The sequence below is a fragment of the Catharus ustulatus genome, chromosome 10 (genome assembly GCF_009819885.2).
Source record: "Catharus ustulatus isolate bCatUst1 chromosome 10, bCatUst1.pri.v2, whole genome shotgun sequence".
NCBI lineage: Eukaryota > Metazoa > Chordata > Aves > Passeriformes > Turdidae > Catharus > Catharus ustulatus.
In genome coordinates this window covers 12,689,592-12,705,691 of record NC_046230.1, presented here as the reverse complement: position 1 = coordinate 12,705,691, position 16,100 = coordinate 12,689,592, and the positions used below count along the sequence as shown (strand labels likewise).

The following is a 16,100-nucleotide window of genomic DNA, read 5'->3' as shown; positions in this document are numbered from 1 at the left end:
TAAACTATTTGTCATGCTGGATAAGAAATACTTATCATTCTGTTTTTCTGATATAAAGCAGAAGCCCTATAGTTAACATAGTTACGACATGTCTGACTTGCAGCATATCTAGTGACATGTGTCATGGTAGGGGATATGGAGCTGTGTTATGTAGTTCTGAAAATGAGAAAGTGATGGAAAAGAAACATGGACATTCATAAAAATGGAACTATCTTGGGATGAAATGATTGCTGAGCTTTGTAAAATCTTTATTGCTTTCTATTACAGAGCATATCAACCTTTTCTAAATCCTAGATTGTACAGTGGCTTGTGTGTGTGGTTGCAGGGACAATGAAAGATTCTGGATGACTACAAAGCCTTTCTTTTAAATAAATCATGTGATTCTGTCTCTACTTTCCTTTTACCAAAGGGTTTAATTGTAATTCTCAGTATTTCACTGAAGTTCATGTAGCTGGAATACCTCACAATATAAATTGATCTTTTGCTAGTTTAAATAATTATTCTGTGATTTGTGATATTCCTGCATTCATACAGTGACTACATTCCAGTCTACCCTATTAACCAACCCAATTAAAGTGTGTGTAACAGGACAGTGATTTTGTTAGTAGAGCTAGTAAAGTGGAAGAAAAAGTATATTAAAAAAAGAATGTTTTACAAGAAACTGAAACAGCTGCTCTGAAATAGGACGTTCTGTAGGATTTGGAGAGTGAGCTAGTTCCATAACATTCCAGAAGCATCAGACATTGAGATCTTTTACTCAGGAAGTGAAAGACAGGGAGGAATTGCTTTTGGTTTCATTTTTCAGCCTCGTACCTCTTTGTTGAACTGAGGCAGCTAGAATAATCATAACAGAAAGAATACAGTGGTAGTTTTTCTTGAACTGCATTATTTTTAAAGAACAACTAGGTTTATTTTTTATTTTAAAGCTTTCAATCCTATTAAAAAGGAGTGCCTGTACCATTCTTTTTTACAGTTCCACCTTTGGACCTCCTGACTGTATTGGATCTGTTTGTAATAGCCATTGCTGCTGTCGTCGTGCTTCACTAATTACCCCAGAGAAAGAAATAACTCTCAAGGTTATCGGTAAGTGGGGTTTTTTTTGTGTTTTGGTTTTGGGGTTTTTTTTTATGTGTGGTTTTAGTAGTTTTATTTTATTATTGTTTTGTTTTGTTTTGGGTTAGGTTGTGGGTGTGTTTTGTTTGGTTGGGTTTTGGGGTTTTTTTGTGTTTTTTTTTTTTTTTTTTTTTTTTTGGTATATTGTTTGGTTGTTTTTTTAGGTTTTTTTTAATTCCTCTTGCCAATAACTCTTTGTTATCCTGTGAAGGCAAGTACTGGATATGTGATATTTGGGAGTACCACTAGGGAAGTGAAATAGCTTAAAGAGCTGAGTAGTTGGTAGTGTGGCTGCTCCAGGGTTTACCTGAGCAGGTTTTGTGATCAGCATCAATACACTGAACCAGCTGTCCTTAAATTACTGCAGTAAATTGTGCATAGGAATTACAGGATATTTCTCAATGGCTGCACAATGGAGTCTTGCACATCCCAATGCTTTTCTGAGTTGAGGATGATTTCAGAATCCTCGAAGCATGACTGCAGGCATAGAAAACTCAGACTTATGTAGTAGTGGAGACATAGACTAGAAGGAAGCTGAGATATTTAGTTTTGCTTGTATTTGTAGTTTCACTTTCCCATACAGTTTAGAGAAGAAAATAAATTTTATCAACAATAGAGAATTCTGAATTGCTCTTGTGTGAAATTATATATTTAAAAAATCACGAGACAAAAATGTTCTTTTGCAGAACAACGACAAGAACTACAACAATGCAAGGTGAGTAAAATATAACTAAAATGTCAACTTTTGCTAGCATCAGACAACACATTCAAGCCATATTAGCTTAGCTATTAGCTAAGACTTCTAATTATATGAAATATGGATGAATGTTTTAACCTGAAATTATTTACATTTTAAAATGGAATATTTTACAAAATATAGAGCTTACATTTGCAGATCTTGATTTCTGAAGTTAAGCAAAAATAATAAATAATTTAGTAATCTTGAAATTCAAGTTATTTCTGCTTACAAACTGAAGCTGGTAAATATTTTAAAATCCATTACCCTCTCCATCTCCTGGTGAGGCATTAGTATGGTCTGAACTTGAAGAAGTTGGGTTTTACACTGAGGGAAATGGCTCACTGCCATGTTCTGTACTGGAGGGCAGCCTGTCACTTCCTGGCAATGTTTGAATTTCTAAACATAAATGAACAAAAACATCTTTGCTTCAGTCAGAGTAAACTGACTCTGCTTGAGCAGGGCTTGCATTAGGTGATCTCAGGAGGTTCTTTCCAGGCGAAATGATTCTGTGATTCCGTGACATCTTCATGTGTCATGAAGTACCTGTCTTTTTTCTGTGCTTTAGGGACCAGACCTCCATTAAGTTTTATTGATGCAGGCATTGTTCTCAAGTATGATCTTGATGTATAATTTTGCTATACAGAAAACAGCTGCCTAGATTTTGTTCTGTGTGTACTTTGGAAAAAGAGTCAGATCTTTCACCCAGGGTAGGAAGAAATGATCCAGAGCATATTTTCCATTCTTCCAGAACCTCAGCCTGCCACAGCACCTGGAATGCCCTATGGCTCCCCCCAGCAGGTCCCTGGGACTTACCAAGGTGGGTGCCTTGGTTACAGATCTGTGAGATTGTTAGGAAATAAGCACGGGGAATATGGGGTTGTACAAGGGTGATCATCTCTAATTTACTTGTCTGCTATTAATTCTATAGAATTTCTTTTAATTTCTGTTTTGCCCAAAAGTAATTTCTTTCCTTTGTGGTTCTACATATTAGCATGTGCTGAGCGATACCAATAGTGGTAGGAGTTAAAAATGTCAGGTGTTCCTCAGTGGTTGCTGTGGGGAGTTTGCTAGGGAGGTATGCTAGGTGTTAGTGATTGCAATTAATATACAGCAGGTTGTTACTGATAATCATATTTTTAAATTATCATGTTATTTCAGTATTTCACTTTATTTTTCTATAGAAATACAGAAATGAAGAAAGAGTTGCTTTCCTCTTGCAGTTCTGCACGTATTCAGTTCCTGTTTCACACTCTGTTGCGGTACTTTGCTGTTGGTTTTACTCACACTTTCCCTTACTTGCTCTCTCCTGTCTCATTTTCTGCTCTACTTCAAAATGCAGCACTCCTGAACAACTTCTCTCATGCTGGCAATGATTTCTTTCTGAAGAACCAAATCACAATAAATATCTAACAATCAGGCTCAGAGCATAAGTCAGAGGTAAAAAGCAAAATGTTTGCCCTAAGTTACTGTACTGTTCATAAGTTCTAGCTTGTGCATCCTGGGACAAGGCACTCTGAGGTCAGTACACTTGGCTTTAGCAGGGAACAAGCACTCACTGCTTGTGCCACAGAGGTGGCAGGAGAATTGTTATTTTCAGTAACTGTATGTGCACACACTTGTCCACATTAGCAGTAGATGGGTGGTGTGCAAAGCCTGTGCTCAGACATAAAAGTGATTTTCAGTTCCCAAAGGGAACTGTTTACATCGCCTGAGGTACCGGCCTGCTTATGACCACAGCCTGTGGGCTGAAGGTCTGAGAGTTACCTGGTTTGAAAACTCTAGATGAACTTTGCTAAAAGGACAACATTTCTTTCCACAAAAATAGAAGGTATAGTTCCAGGAAAACCTTGTCTTAAAATTGCTCAACTGGCAGCATGTAAATGCCAATGCTTTTCATGTAATTTAAAGTATTATTTCTTCTCTGCTTATAAAAAAAACTTCATTTATTTATTTCTGTGTTTTGAATTGACTGTCTCTATGTGAATGAAATTTTTTGTGTATTCAAGAATGATAGAATTTTTTATTTATTTGGCTTGGCTTTGTGTGAAGCATCAGAACCTCCCACAGTCTAACTCCCTTTATGAGAATTATTGTATTCATAACTAAAATATGTAAGGTATAAGGATCTGCATAGTTCCAAACAGTGAATAAATTACTCTTTTGAAGATGGATGGGGTAATTCTTTTCCAACATTTAACTTTCATAACTGTATCTCTCCTACCATGCCAAATGTCACAGGTGCAGTGAACTATGGATTCCAGCCACAACCCATGGGACAGCCAGGTGGATTTGTTGTTCCACCTGTCCAGCACCAGCCCAACATGAATGGGGCAATCTGGATGCCTATTCCTCCCTCTATTCCCAACTGCCCTCCTGGACTGGAGTACCTCACACAGGTACCTGCACCCTTCCTCCTTCCCCAGAGATGAGGTATTCTGCTCTGGGAAGCAGCCTGCATCCATGAAATAGCTCAATAAAGCTGCATGGGTTGCTGCTTGAGGGCTGCTGAGCAAAGCCTTTTGTAAGATATCTCTGAATGCAGAGATACCTGTTAGAGATGTTTATGGAGTACCTTCCTGCCAAGCAGGGTGCTAAAGGATGAGGGACACAGGGCTGCCATGCATCCTTCCCATTTCTGAAGTTACTGTTTGGGAGATGTAATGTCCTTTGGAAAGGTGTATAGAATAAATACCTATAATATGGGTATCTCTAGCACATTAGAAGCACTTAATTTTCTACATTATTCTTTCTTCCCACCTCTTGGTATTGTTAGTAGAGCTGCCAGTCAGACTTCACAACACAGAGACTGTTATTAGCAAAATAAGAATTGTTTCCACATTACTGAATATGTCTGTGTACTGTAAAATACAGTTAATCTGAGCACTGGAAAAATGAATACTGATGTATTGTTGCCAGTTTTGCAAAGTGCTAAAAACAAAAAAAAGGCAAAAAAACCAGCACTGGTGAGGAGAGGCTGATTTTACCTTGAAGTTTCCTTAGAGCTGAGCAGTAGCTGAGCTTCTGCTCTAAAATATCCCCATTTCCTTCTTTTGTCTGTCTGGAGTCTCTGGGTCATGATGTCAGAGCTCTGTCCTGAAAGGAGCACAGATGTGTCAGCCCTGTGTGCTTGTAACCAGAGCAGTTTGGGTCCAGCTCCCCCCATCAGCTCCAGTGCTCTGGAACACTCTTCTGCTAAACTGGCAGGGGACAGGGCAAGGAGGGGAGTGAGCTATTTCCATAGCTCAAGTGGGAGATAATCTGCCTCTACATAATGTATTGATCCATACATTTTTATTCTAAAATGATCAGAGGTTCTTAAAACTACAATTTTTCTTTTTTTCTTTGTTACAACTTGTTAACTTGTTTATTCTGTTTAATTTTTCAACCATGAGCAGATTGACAAGGTATTAATTCATCAGCAACTTGAACTTCTTGAGAGTAAGTACAAAGTATTTTAATCTAATAATTCCATGAACAGTAAAGTTTAGGCTTTCTTTGACACTATGTTTTTAAGGTGGTTACCACCTTTGTCTTTCTTTATTACCTATCTCAATTCCTTCAGAAGTCCTGAAGAAGTGGAAGAGAGGAAGGAGAAAACAGGAGGGAAGAGATTTTCAGCAAGTTCTATATCTCAAAAGATACACAGCAATGCAACTGAATAATCTTAGTTATAGATGCTATGGTTGATATATAGTTAGTTATAGATGAAGTCACACATTTCCAATGTTACTTGTTAACAATGATTTCTACTTTCCTCTCTTCCTTGCTTAAGATCTTGTTTTCTGTCCTGTCATATCCCACCTAATTCCACGGACTGGCATGTGGCTTTGGTCCCTTTTACAGGCAATCCTGCTGTTTTAGCAAACTGAATGGCTTTCCTTCTACCCCCCTCATTCTGTGCTTTAAGAATATCCAAGTTGTATTATCAATGCCTTTCAAACAGAAAGAATAAGATGGACCATACATCCCAGCTGACCTCTAAGGTTGCTGCTGCATTTTTCTTTCTGGTTCTTTCTGAAACTTGAAAGAGTGCTTTCATTTGTTGTAGAAATTAATTTAAATTTCTGTCCTGGCTTTGTCGTTTTTGATGTGTGCTGCTGTAAATCTTGACTGAGAGGGGTTTTTTTGTGGCTTTCTTACTCTGGATGTATTTGTGCCCTTTTCTGGCTTCACCCCCAAATTCACACTTCTCTTTAATTGTTATCCATTCAGTCCTCCCCTGAGAACCTTCCCTGCTGTGTTATTGGTAATTGTGGTGCTTGTCCAGGCAGCAGGTGCCTGTGGCTGGGGGGGACACTGGGGACAGATGGGAATCTCCATTTCTTTCCACATGTCCTTGTTCACAGTGCCTTCTTCCCTCTGAACTTCTCCACCAGGCTTTGCTGCTTGAGGGTCCTTTCCTATCATTTCCCTTGGCCAGAAGCTGCCTCTGACAGACTTGGAGCAAGGCTTACCTTCCCAAAGAGCAGCTGCAGAGGCAGCAGGGAGTGTCTGACCAGGCACTCCTAGGAATTTAGCAGGGTTTTCCCCATTTTTCAGTTGTGACTGGCTTTGAAACAAGCAACAAATACGAAATCAAGAATGCCCTGGGACAAAGGGTGTACTTTGCAGCAGAGGACACAGACTTCCTCACCAGGAATTGCTGTGGGGCATCACGACCCTTCACCATCCGGATTGTCGACAACCTGGGCCACGAGGTGATCAGGCTGCAGAGACCCCTGCGCTGCTCCTCGTGCTGCTGCCCCTGCTGCTTGCAGGAGGTGAGTTGCTGCCTCTCCCTTCCTTCCCCATCCTGGGACAGGCACCTCCTGTGCAGCTCTCAGGTGGGGATGTCTTGGAGCAGGAGATGAGGTGAAATGAGTCAGGGTTTGCCCATAAGGTATGGGCAGAGAGATCTGTGGGGTTTGTGCGTGGGGTTCTTGGTCTGGGGAGAAGCAAGTGTGCTGCAACTCACTGGCCAATGCTGATTGTGGTGATGAAAAATCTCATTGAGCTTGTGGCTGGTGCTGAAATCTGCACTGGGGGTGGACTTGGAATGGAAGAGTAAGCCAACAGCTTTCGTAAAATAACAACTAGAGTTTCCATTCTACAGCTCTGAAAGCTATAGTGACATTCAACACAGATCATGAGGTTTTTTAAATATTAACATAATTCTGGAATGGCACAACTTCTGAAACTCTAAGCCTACTCAGAGCTCCTGCTGAGGCATTTGTAGTAGCTGCGCCCTAAAATGCCTTCACTGAATGTTTCTGGGATATTCATTGCCTTTCTTTCATTGGACTTTGGTCTTTATATTGTAGATGCACAGTTTGTGTGCTCCAGAGCCTGAAGAGTCTCTTACTGTTTTCTTGAAGGCAAAAACTGAATAAGAGGTCTGCAGTTGATTTGAGTGCAATTTGATTTGAGTGGTCTTCTGAAAACACTCACAGAAAAATGCTTTTTAAGGCCAGATTGTTGTGGGAAAATAGGTTTTCGTTTGTGTGCTGGTGTGGGTTTTGTCTCACTAGCATTTGAAAGCATGATCATTCATGTAGAGGTTTTCTCTTCCCTCTGAAGCTGGAAGTCCAGGCGCCTCCAGGAACAACAGTTGGTTATGTTGTCCAGAACTGGCATATCTGCCTGCCAAAGTTTACCATTCAGGATGAAAAAAGAACGGATGTACTGAAAATTATTGGCCCATGTATTATGTGCCGGTGTTGTGAGGACATTAATTTTGAGGTATGCAATGTAAAAACAGCTTGCATGTATCTATTTTCAGATAGTAGTTTGGTATTAGTTTGTTGCTTGGCTTACTACCTATCAAATGAACTGTAATATTTATTAAGGAATTGCTACATCATCTTTTAATGCTGATATAATCAAAGAACTTCTCTAAATACCTAAATTACTCTAGACAAACCAGACAAGCTTCCAGAAATGATGTGTTAAAGTCACCCGGCAGTGATCACTGAGAATTCCCTGTGGCTGCACACAAATCACTTAATTAAAATATTTAGCAGCAAAATCTTTTTGAATCTGTTATATCAGACTGTAAGAAAAATATAGGCAGCTCTATCAAGTATCTATTAAAATTATTTCCTTCAACCACTTATTTAATCATCTAATAATCGTGCAATGAACTAGTAAGTTAAGATAATTTAGACCTGAAATATAGAGTTAAATGACTGAAGAGTTACAACTTTCCTTTTAAAATAATATTGATTAATGCAACATTGTTTTTTGTGAACATTAAAAGATATATGAGGATACAATTTAATTTTTTAAAATGATGTTGCAAATAGTTACTGCAGCAAATTTTTATCATTTTATTTTGGAAACTGGTCTTTCACATGACCCAGAAGGCTGGATCTAACTTTAGAAAACGCAGTGTTGCCAGAGGGCTAATCTCTCCTTTTGAACAGAAGAATGTAATTTGTTTAATTTTCACTTGAGCAGCTCCTGATGCATGGCAGGAGAAACTAATTCACTGTATTGGCTAAAAGACACCACTTCCAGCAGGGTGTGTGCATGTGGTTGCTGTATCCCAGCACCATCAAGGAATTGAACTTCCCAGTCAGATTCAGAATCAAGTTCATGGCTCTAATACTTGAGACCAACTTTCTGATAGTTTGATTGCCTTTTGATACAAACCCTTGCTGTCAATAACTGTATTAATTAAAATAGCAGTCTGAAGCTTTTAAATGGATTTATTCCAAAATGGATTTGGGAATATTATAAATTGACAGGTTTGATGATGCTTTTTTGAATGTTGTATTAAACTATAGGTGAAGTCTGTGGATGAGACTTGTGCTGTTGGGAGGATTTCTAAGCAGTGGAGTGGTTTGGTGCAAGAAGCATTTACGGATACAGATAACTTTGGAATCTCATTCCCAATGGACCTTGATGTGAAAATGAAAGCTGTCATGATTGGTGCCTGCTTCCTCATCGTAAGTCTGTCATTCACTAATACAAGAACATAAACCAACCTTTTCATCTCCATGTTTAAATTGTCATGGTAAAGGAGTCAATTTTGAGCTCCTTCAAGTGAGTGACAGCTTGTGAACTTCTGTGTGCAAAACTGACCACAAAAGGCAACACAGAATTATTTTAGACAATAAGCTTATTCTAGACTACATGAAGTGCTAATTGTGTTTAAGAACAGTTTCATATTTGGTGACACTGAAAAAAGGAAAGACTTATTACAGATTAATTATCAAAGGAAAGCAAGTTTATGGATGGTGAAACCAGAAAAATACACATTAGCAATGGCCAAGAGACCCATGTAAAGCCCGAGCAGCCAGCTGAGCTGGTGGACAGCTGGATGCTGCAGCCACTGCCTGCCACCTCTCTTTGGAAACATGTGAAGCACTGAACGGAGCAGGATTAATGCTCTCAGAGCAGTGATTTCCAAATGGAGGGACTGCTGTGGAGGCTAAGCTCATTGAACTTGTGAGAGCACTTCTCAGCTGCTCTGACTGTCAATAGTGCAGCTCACTCTCCTCTTTGGAAACAGTGTGGAACACACTCCTGTTTCCACCTCACAGTACAATTCTGCATCAAGGTGCCATTTCAAAACATGCACTGCTCCTGTGCTGCCTGGGCTGCTGAGGGGCAGGAAAGGGGCATGTGAAGCACCTGGAGTTTGGAAAGGTCTCACCAGCCTCTGAGAGCATGAGCAAGGTTTGTTCAGCTGTGTGTGCTCCTGTGCTACCAAAGGCATCAAGTGCAGCATTAGTGAGTGTGAGCAACCTGGGCTTTCAGGCACAGAAATGGGGCCCCACCAGGAAACTAAAGACAGCATTATTGGGATGGACTCCAGTGTGAGGTAAAATGACAGGGAATGAGTAAAATGAGAGGGAATGAGTCAGGTTGAACAAAGGGTAGAAATCCTGAGTAAAGGAAGCATAGCTTTGGCTAGTGATAAATTAAAAGTTCCCATGTTGGTTTTTTGCCATCTTTCTGTCTCTTGTGGATGAGAGTGTCTCCATTCTGAGAGACCCAGGTGGTGAGGGCATGGCAAATGTGCCCCCACCTCCTTCTCACCGTTTCAGGTTTCCTAGAGGAAGGTGTACATCTTGCAAAGTAGTCAGGGGATCTTGGAAATAAGAACCACATTTAAGAATTATTTGGTTTTTTTTCTTTATCCTTTTAGGACTTCATGTTTTTTGAGTATAGTGGTAATTAAACATCAGCAAGCAGGAGTTTGGTAATGAAATCTAAATGTTCTCTGTGGAAGGAAGAAGAACATGGATCTCCCAACTTTCCAGTGAATTGCAGAAATCCAGGAAGAGTATGAGAAATATACATGTTATAGTACATTTCTATAAGCAAAAAGCTTTATGGCCATTTTTATTAATTTTTTTAATCTGGTGAAATAATTTGTAGTATTCAAATAAGGAATCTTTATCTCTACAGATCAATAATATGATTTAGAGAAGTATATAGCAAACTATTTTTTCCCCAATAAATCTGTAATTTTAAAGTAACTAGTTATTTATAACCACTATAATAATACTTTGATTCCTAAAGAAGAGGAATACTTTTATATTCAATATTAATAATAACCTAAACCTAATAAAGAGACACTCATTTTTTCCCTGAGTATTTTTCTTTGGTGATTTTGCCTTGGTATTCACATTCTGTTGTTTCCTTCTTCCTATCAAATACATCAAATATGTACATTCAGAGCAAAGTGATGCATTTGAACAGAACTATGTGACATCAGTGTAAAATTTTGTTACTCTGGTGTACTGGGTCAGTGTGAGCTGGAGTTGATTTCCCCCAGCAGAGCTCACAGAACTGTGCTTTGCTCCTCACTGGGAGCTGGAAGGGTGCTGATAACCCAGCAGTGTTCTGGCTGCAGCTGAGCGGTGCTGGCCCAGCAGCAGAGCTGCATCTCCAGCATTCCCACGTGCCTCGAGTAGGCTGGGGGTGGGCAAGGTCCTGGGAGGGGACAAACAGGCCAGGTGACACAAATTGACCAAGGGACATTCCATGCCGTATGACATCAGCTCGAATAAAAAAGGTAAGAAAAGGAGGAGGAAGTATTGCATTGCATTCATTTTTTACAGTGTTTGCTTTCCCAAGCAATCACTTCCATGCCAAAGCCCTGCTTCCCAGGAAGTGGCTGGGCATTGCCTGCTGATGGGAAGTACAGAATAAAATTTTTGTTTTTTTTCAGTCTTGATTTGTACACGCACAAGGTTTTTCGTAAACTGCCTTATCTTAACCTACAAGTTGTTTTGTGTCTTATTTATCTCCCCTGTCCCTCTGGGAAGGGGAGACATAGAGTGGCTTGGTGGGCACCTGGCACCCAGCTAAGGTCAACCCACCACATCTAGTGATGAATGTGGTGTCAAATATGACTCTTCCTGAGCATGACCTAGTTTGCTTATGTGGCTGTTTTGAAACTTAGGGCTTGCATGTTCTCCCACAGAAGTGTAGAGGTGACAGGAAGTAAAACTGTCTGTGCCTGCTTCTCTTTAATAATTGTTTAGTAATTGCTTTGTGCAGGAGTGTGACCTGAGGCAAGGAAAACCGGTTACTTTTCAGTTCCTCCAGTCCTCTTTGCTCCTCGTTTAGTTCTCACAGATTGTGAGTCTGTTGTTGGGAGGGCACAGAGTAAACAGAACAAGGGTCCTGTGTAAACAGGACAGTTTCACTTCAAAAGCAGACGCATGAAATGGCAGGTAAATTTCTTAGCGTTTATAGCTTTATTGAAATAATTTAAATATTTTTTTCGAATGTCCAAGCAATGGATAAGTTGCAATTTCACACCTCAGCACAAAAGCACTTGCACAGAATGGTTCTTGGGATCCAGCTATGGGGAGAAGTCCTTGCCAGTATTTTCAGTTGCATTCTAATCCTGCTGAAGACTCCTTTTGTTCAGTATTTTAAATGTATTGGTTGCTTCTGACCAGTCAAAAAGCAAAAGAAAATAGAAATACCATTGCTACTGTGTACCTGGATTCTCTTCGATGATGGAATAATTGTGTAAATTTGGGATGACAGTCCAGACTGTTCTGAAAGTCTTTCAGTTTGTTATTCCTTGTTAAATTAGCTTCTGCTGCTAAAGTTCCTTGTAAATGGAATTTCTGGAGGTGCATTTTTGATTCATCAGCAATATTCTTAGGGAATTAACTTAATATATTATTTTAAAATACTTTGTTCTTTATTCACTATCTATTAATGAGATACCAGAAATCCAATCTTGCTAAAATCTGCTAGAAGTTTCTGATTACTGGAGTTGGGAGTAGAAGCTACATGTGTTAGAAACCAGACCTGTCCTCTAGGGATTCACGTGGCCAAGTCCATCATTATTAGTTTTCCTGCAAGGAGTGGCACGCAGCTTCATTTCTGCCTGTAGCTCTGAAGTTCCAGGCTCAAGCATATTTGGTCCCTGAACTTCAGCAGTTGCTTGAATATTCCATAAACATTGTTTGGGAGGTGTTTGAAAATACCTATTTACTTCCATGGCAGGTGCTGCATAGGATTTAAATTTTCAATTTGCATTAGAGTGAGGTCCATGGCTGCTTGAAGAGTGGATGGAATGATATTTTGCAAGTAGACAAAACAGGGATGCCTTTGCCTTTGGTGAAAAGGATCTTGTATCATAAATTAATCTGCTGGCAATAAATGGGAGTGTATTCAAATTATGTGAAGTATTAGGAGGTTGGCCAAATAGGACATAACCAGGAGATTTTGTTTTCATTCCTCCAAGTAACTAATTGTTTTTTGTTCAAATTTTTTTCTAAGTTATTCACCCTAAGTCCTGAAAGCACCATTGTTCCAATAACCTTGTATACAAAATTGCATAGAAAAATTAATGCCCTACATCTCTGTAGGGCAGTGAGGGAAGAATGGGAGAATGCAAATCGTTGAGAATGATCAACTTCACATCAAGATGTGTAGGAAAACAATGTCACAATTTTTATATCTAAAGGAGAATTTCAGTTGCAAGCAGTTAAAATTGTGGGAAACTTAATCAATGCAAAGATGTCTGTCACACAGGTTTCCCAAATATAGTGAAATCCAGCAGTGAAGTTGTGTAAGTTTTTCTGTTGCCTAATTAGATTTTTTGATTTTGTGCTGCTCAAGTTCAGTGGTCAGATTGCTGCAGTTTATTCCTTTACCGTGTATTTAGCAGAATTAGTAAATAAGGTGGAACTTTAGATAACCTGAGAGAATAAGTAAATCCAGCTAAGGAGTAATAAGTGGCAGCTAAGCATCTTAGATTTGCCAGAATTGTGGTAAGAACTGGAAGGAAGTTCTACGACCTCAGATCATAAACAGAGAGAGCACTGGACGTGGAGGAACTTCCCATCAGCTGGGGAAGTGGATAACTGGCACTGGTTACACAGCTCATAACTTTTGTCTTGTGAAACAATTCTCTCATTAAGATAAAAATATTGCATGGTAAGTCCTAACTAAAGCTGTCAAAGGGGTAACTCTCTAGTTAACCAAACAATATCTTATTGCCTTTGTCACCTCTCTTTTTTTTCTGATGCTATGTAATTGAAAAATGGTTAGTCCTTAAATTTTTCAAGGACTTCTGGAGACTTGCTCATTTCTGAAACTGTGTTAAATGAAGAATAAATAATTCTTTGAGTTTTTTTCCATTTTGAAAAAATCATAACAGCTTCCATATTTAATAAATCACCAGTGTAGAGCTCTCCACTCTTCATCCTTCAGACAATAAGCAATGCAATGATTTAACCCCCTGTCCCTAAATCCAGGCCTTCTAAAGCGTCAGAAGGTTTCCAGCATGCTGCCTGTTATTCAATAGCATCTCGGTGAGATTGAGCTGTTACATAAAACCCTTTACAGAGTGAGATTTGCAGATGGATTTCTCAAGTTCTGTTAATGACCTTTCCATCTGTGCCATCCTGGTAAGTTTTTCATCTTCAGCTGCACAGGAGATGCAGTCGCTTAATAAAACCCTAGGGTCCATATAGCACACAAAAACATAATTTATATGATGTTTCTCAGTAGAAGAGGATAATTAATTCCACTTTCCAGAAAATAAAGTTATAGCTGTTAAAAAAAATTGATTTACTACTTTAGTCATAAGTGAGATTGGGTTTTTGCTAATAACCTTGCTAATTGGAAAAGAGAAGGAGCATTGTTTTAAAGTGTTGTATAACAGTTTTTCTTTTAAAAGCATTTTATTTCATATTTGCAAAGATCACAAAAAGGTCTCCTTGGGTCTTTTTGTTCACCCAAGGACAATCCTTACATCCCTCATGTACCTCCTGTTGGCTTTACTAACAAGAATAACTTTGACAAAAGCTGAGAGTGGGAGCAGGACTGTGCAGCAAAAGGTGAGTCAGGGAAGGAGAAAGCAGCTGGTCTCCTGAACTAAATTTAGCTCCCACTACTGCAGGGGCAGAAATAACTCTTGGGAAATGCGAGAGATAGTAAAGAAAATCAAATATTTTTGTGCAAGGGAATTTATTGTAAAATCACTTGGTTCCAGTGTTTCACTGCTCATGGCTGTTGTATGATATGGATGTTAGCAATTTGTGAGAGGAAATGGGAAAGGTGAAAGCATGATTCTGGGAAGGAGTTGTGAAACCAGACGCACTTGAGGATAAGGGAACCTCACAATGAGGGCAAGAAAAAACTGGCTTGCATTGAGGGGAAACCACAACTCCACCACAAGATGAAGCCGTGTTAGGCAAAAAGCAATCATGGTTTGAGCTTAACATTAGTGAGGCAGGAGATAAAAAAGAACCTCAGAGAAAACAGCAAGCAATCAGAGGGAGATCCTTTCTCTAACAAAGGAAAAGTACAGCTCTCCCAGGGTGGAGGGAAGAGCCCAGCAGGTGGAATCCTGTTGGGTCAGGGCTCTACATGTGTTTATACATGCCATGTTTGTGTGCTGGGGGTTTAGCAGCTCCCTGCCACCATTCACAGGGAGACTTCCATATGTTACTGATTTTGTTCTGGGTTATAGCTATGTTTGACCTACCACTTAGGTTTAGTTAATTAACAATTTTTACCTGATAACACTACATTATTAAAGACAGCAGTGAGGAGAAAATATCCATGAAAACACTGCAGCATACCGAGGAGGAAGAAGAGATGAAAACAGGGACACACAATGACTATGTCTCTTATTTTTCGATGGGTGGCAGTGTTAGCACAGAAATTATCTTTCCACTGCTTGAACCTGGCTCTGATATCCACAGGCAGTTCCTTACATGTCATTCTGATTTTCTCAGTGAAGGAATTTCACATTACACTATCTCCAAAGTATGTATTCCCTACATGAGTGTGGAAAGCTAGATGTGTCATTCCCACCAAAGCAGCAAAATCCTGAGCTTCAAATGCAATTACACACCACCAGGAAAATTAAAAAATGTGCATGTGCTTGTTAAACCATGATTGACTTAAAATATTTAGACAAAATACTGTGTAATATCCTTAAAGTTGCATTAGGCTTGGTAAATGGTATAATTTGGAATTGGACTATGATTTCTGACAGGTTATACTACAGAAAGGAAAAAGTTCTTAATATATCACACCAGGTTGAATCAAAGCAAACAGGCTGATTTCGTTGCTGGTTTTATGTCACTGATTTATGTCTAAGGAGCATTTAGCCCCCTAGACATGAGAAGGCTTCAGTGTGAATGGATGGTGTGGACTGCCAGCCCCCCGGCTTTGGTTTTGTTTGTTTTGTTTTATTTATTTTTTTTTTGTCTTGTTGTTGTTAAATTTAAACTTGCTGCTTATGCCTGAGCTGGTTTAACCTTTAGCTGACCTAGTTATTGAACCGGGGCAGCTGGTAGCAGCTGAGGCTGTTTCTCCTTTGTTGCCTGCCTTTTCCAGGCAAATGCTCGCCAGAAAACCATCGGGGCAGCGGGCTAGTGCAGCGCAGGTGGCACTGTCAGGAGCCGCCCGTTCCTTGAGCAGGGAGGCAGTGACACGATGTTCAGCTACAGCAGAACTCCCCGGCAGCTCTACAGCAGCTCTCCAAGGAGATCTCAGCGGTGAGTGTGCAGCCCCTGCCCTGGCACTGTGTGCAGCTGGCAGTCAGCGCTGGCACCGCGGGATGCTCGGGGCTGGCAGCAGCCCCAGGAGCTGCTGTGGGCAGCAAGTGCTGCCTGGACACTCCCAGGCTAGCTGAGGTTTGTGCTGCAGGCTATCATTAAAGCTATTCATAAGAAGAGAAGTATAAACAAAAGGTAACTGGCTAATTTAAATGACCCAGTCATATGTTTTGACCCTGAAGACACTGAAGACTTTGGGGCTGCCTTGACTCTGTGGT

General features: G+C 39.9%; 2 protein-coding genes across 3 annotated transcripts in view; both read left to right on the top strand.

Moving 5' to 3' along the window:
- PLSCR5 (phospholipid scramblase family member 5) overlaps nucleotides 1-1,058 on the top strand; it is a 30,189-nt gene extending 29,131 nt beyond the window's left edge. For both annotated transcript variants that reach the window (XM_033069204.1, XM_033069203.1), the window contains exon 9: nucleotides 974-1,058. The gene's annotated coding sequence lies outside the window, so the exon portion shown is untranslated. The remainder of the gene's footprint in view (nucleotides 1-973) is intronic.
- On the top strand, nucleotides 1,024-10,425 carry LOC117001039 (phospholipid scramblase 1-like). The gene is given in 10 exon segments (XM_033069201.1): nucleotides 1,024-1,083; nucleotides 1,800-1,828; nucleotides 2,601-2,669; nucleotides 4,091-4,248; nucleotides 5,248-5,290; nucleotides 6,392-6,612; nucleotides 7,409-7,570; nucleotides 8,617-8,778; nucleotides 9,984-10,013; nucleotides 10,015-10,425. Coding segments are annotated over 9 exon segments (879 nt in total). The 5' UTR covers nucleotides 1,024-1,083; nucleotides 1,800-1,821; the 3' UTR covers nucleotides 10,042-10,425.
- Nucleotides 10,426-16,100: the final 5,675 nt, after the last annotated feature.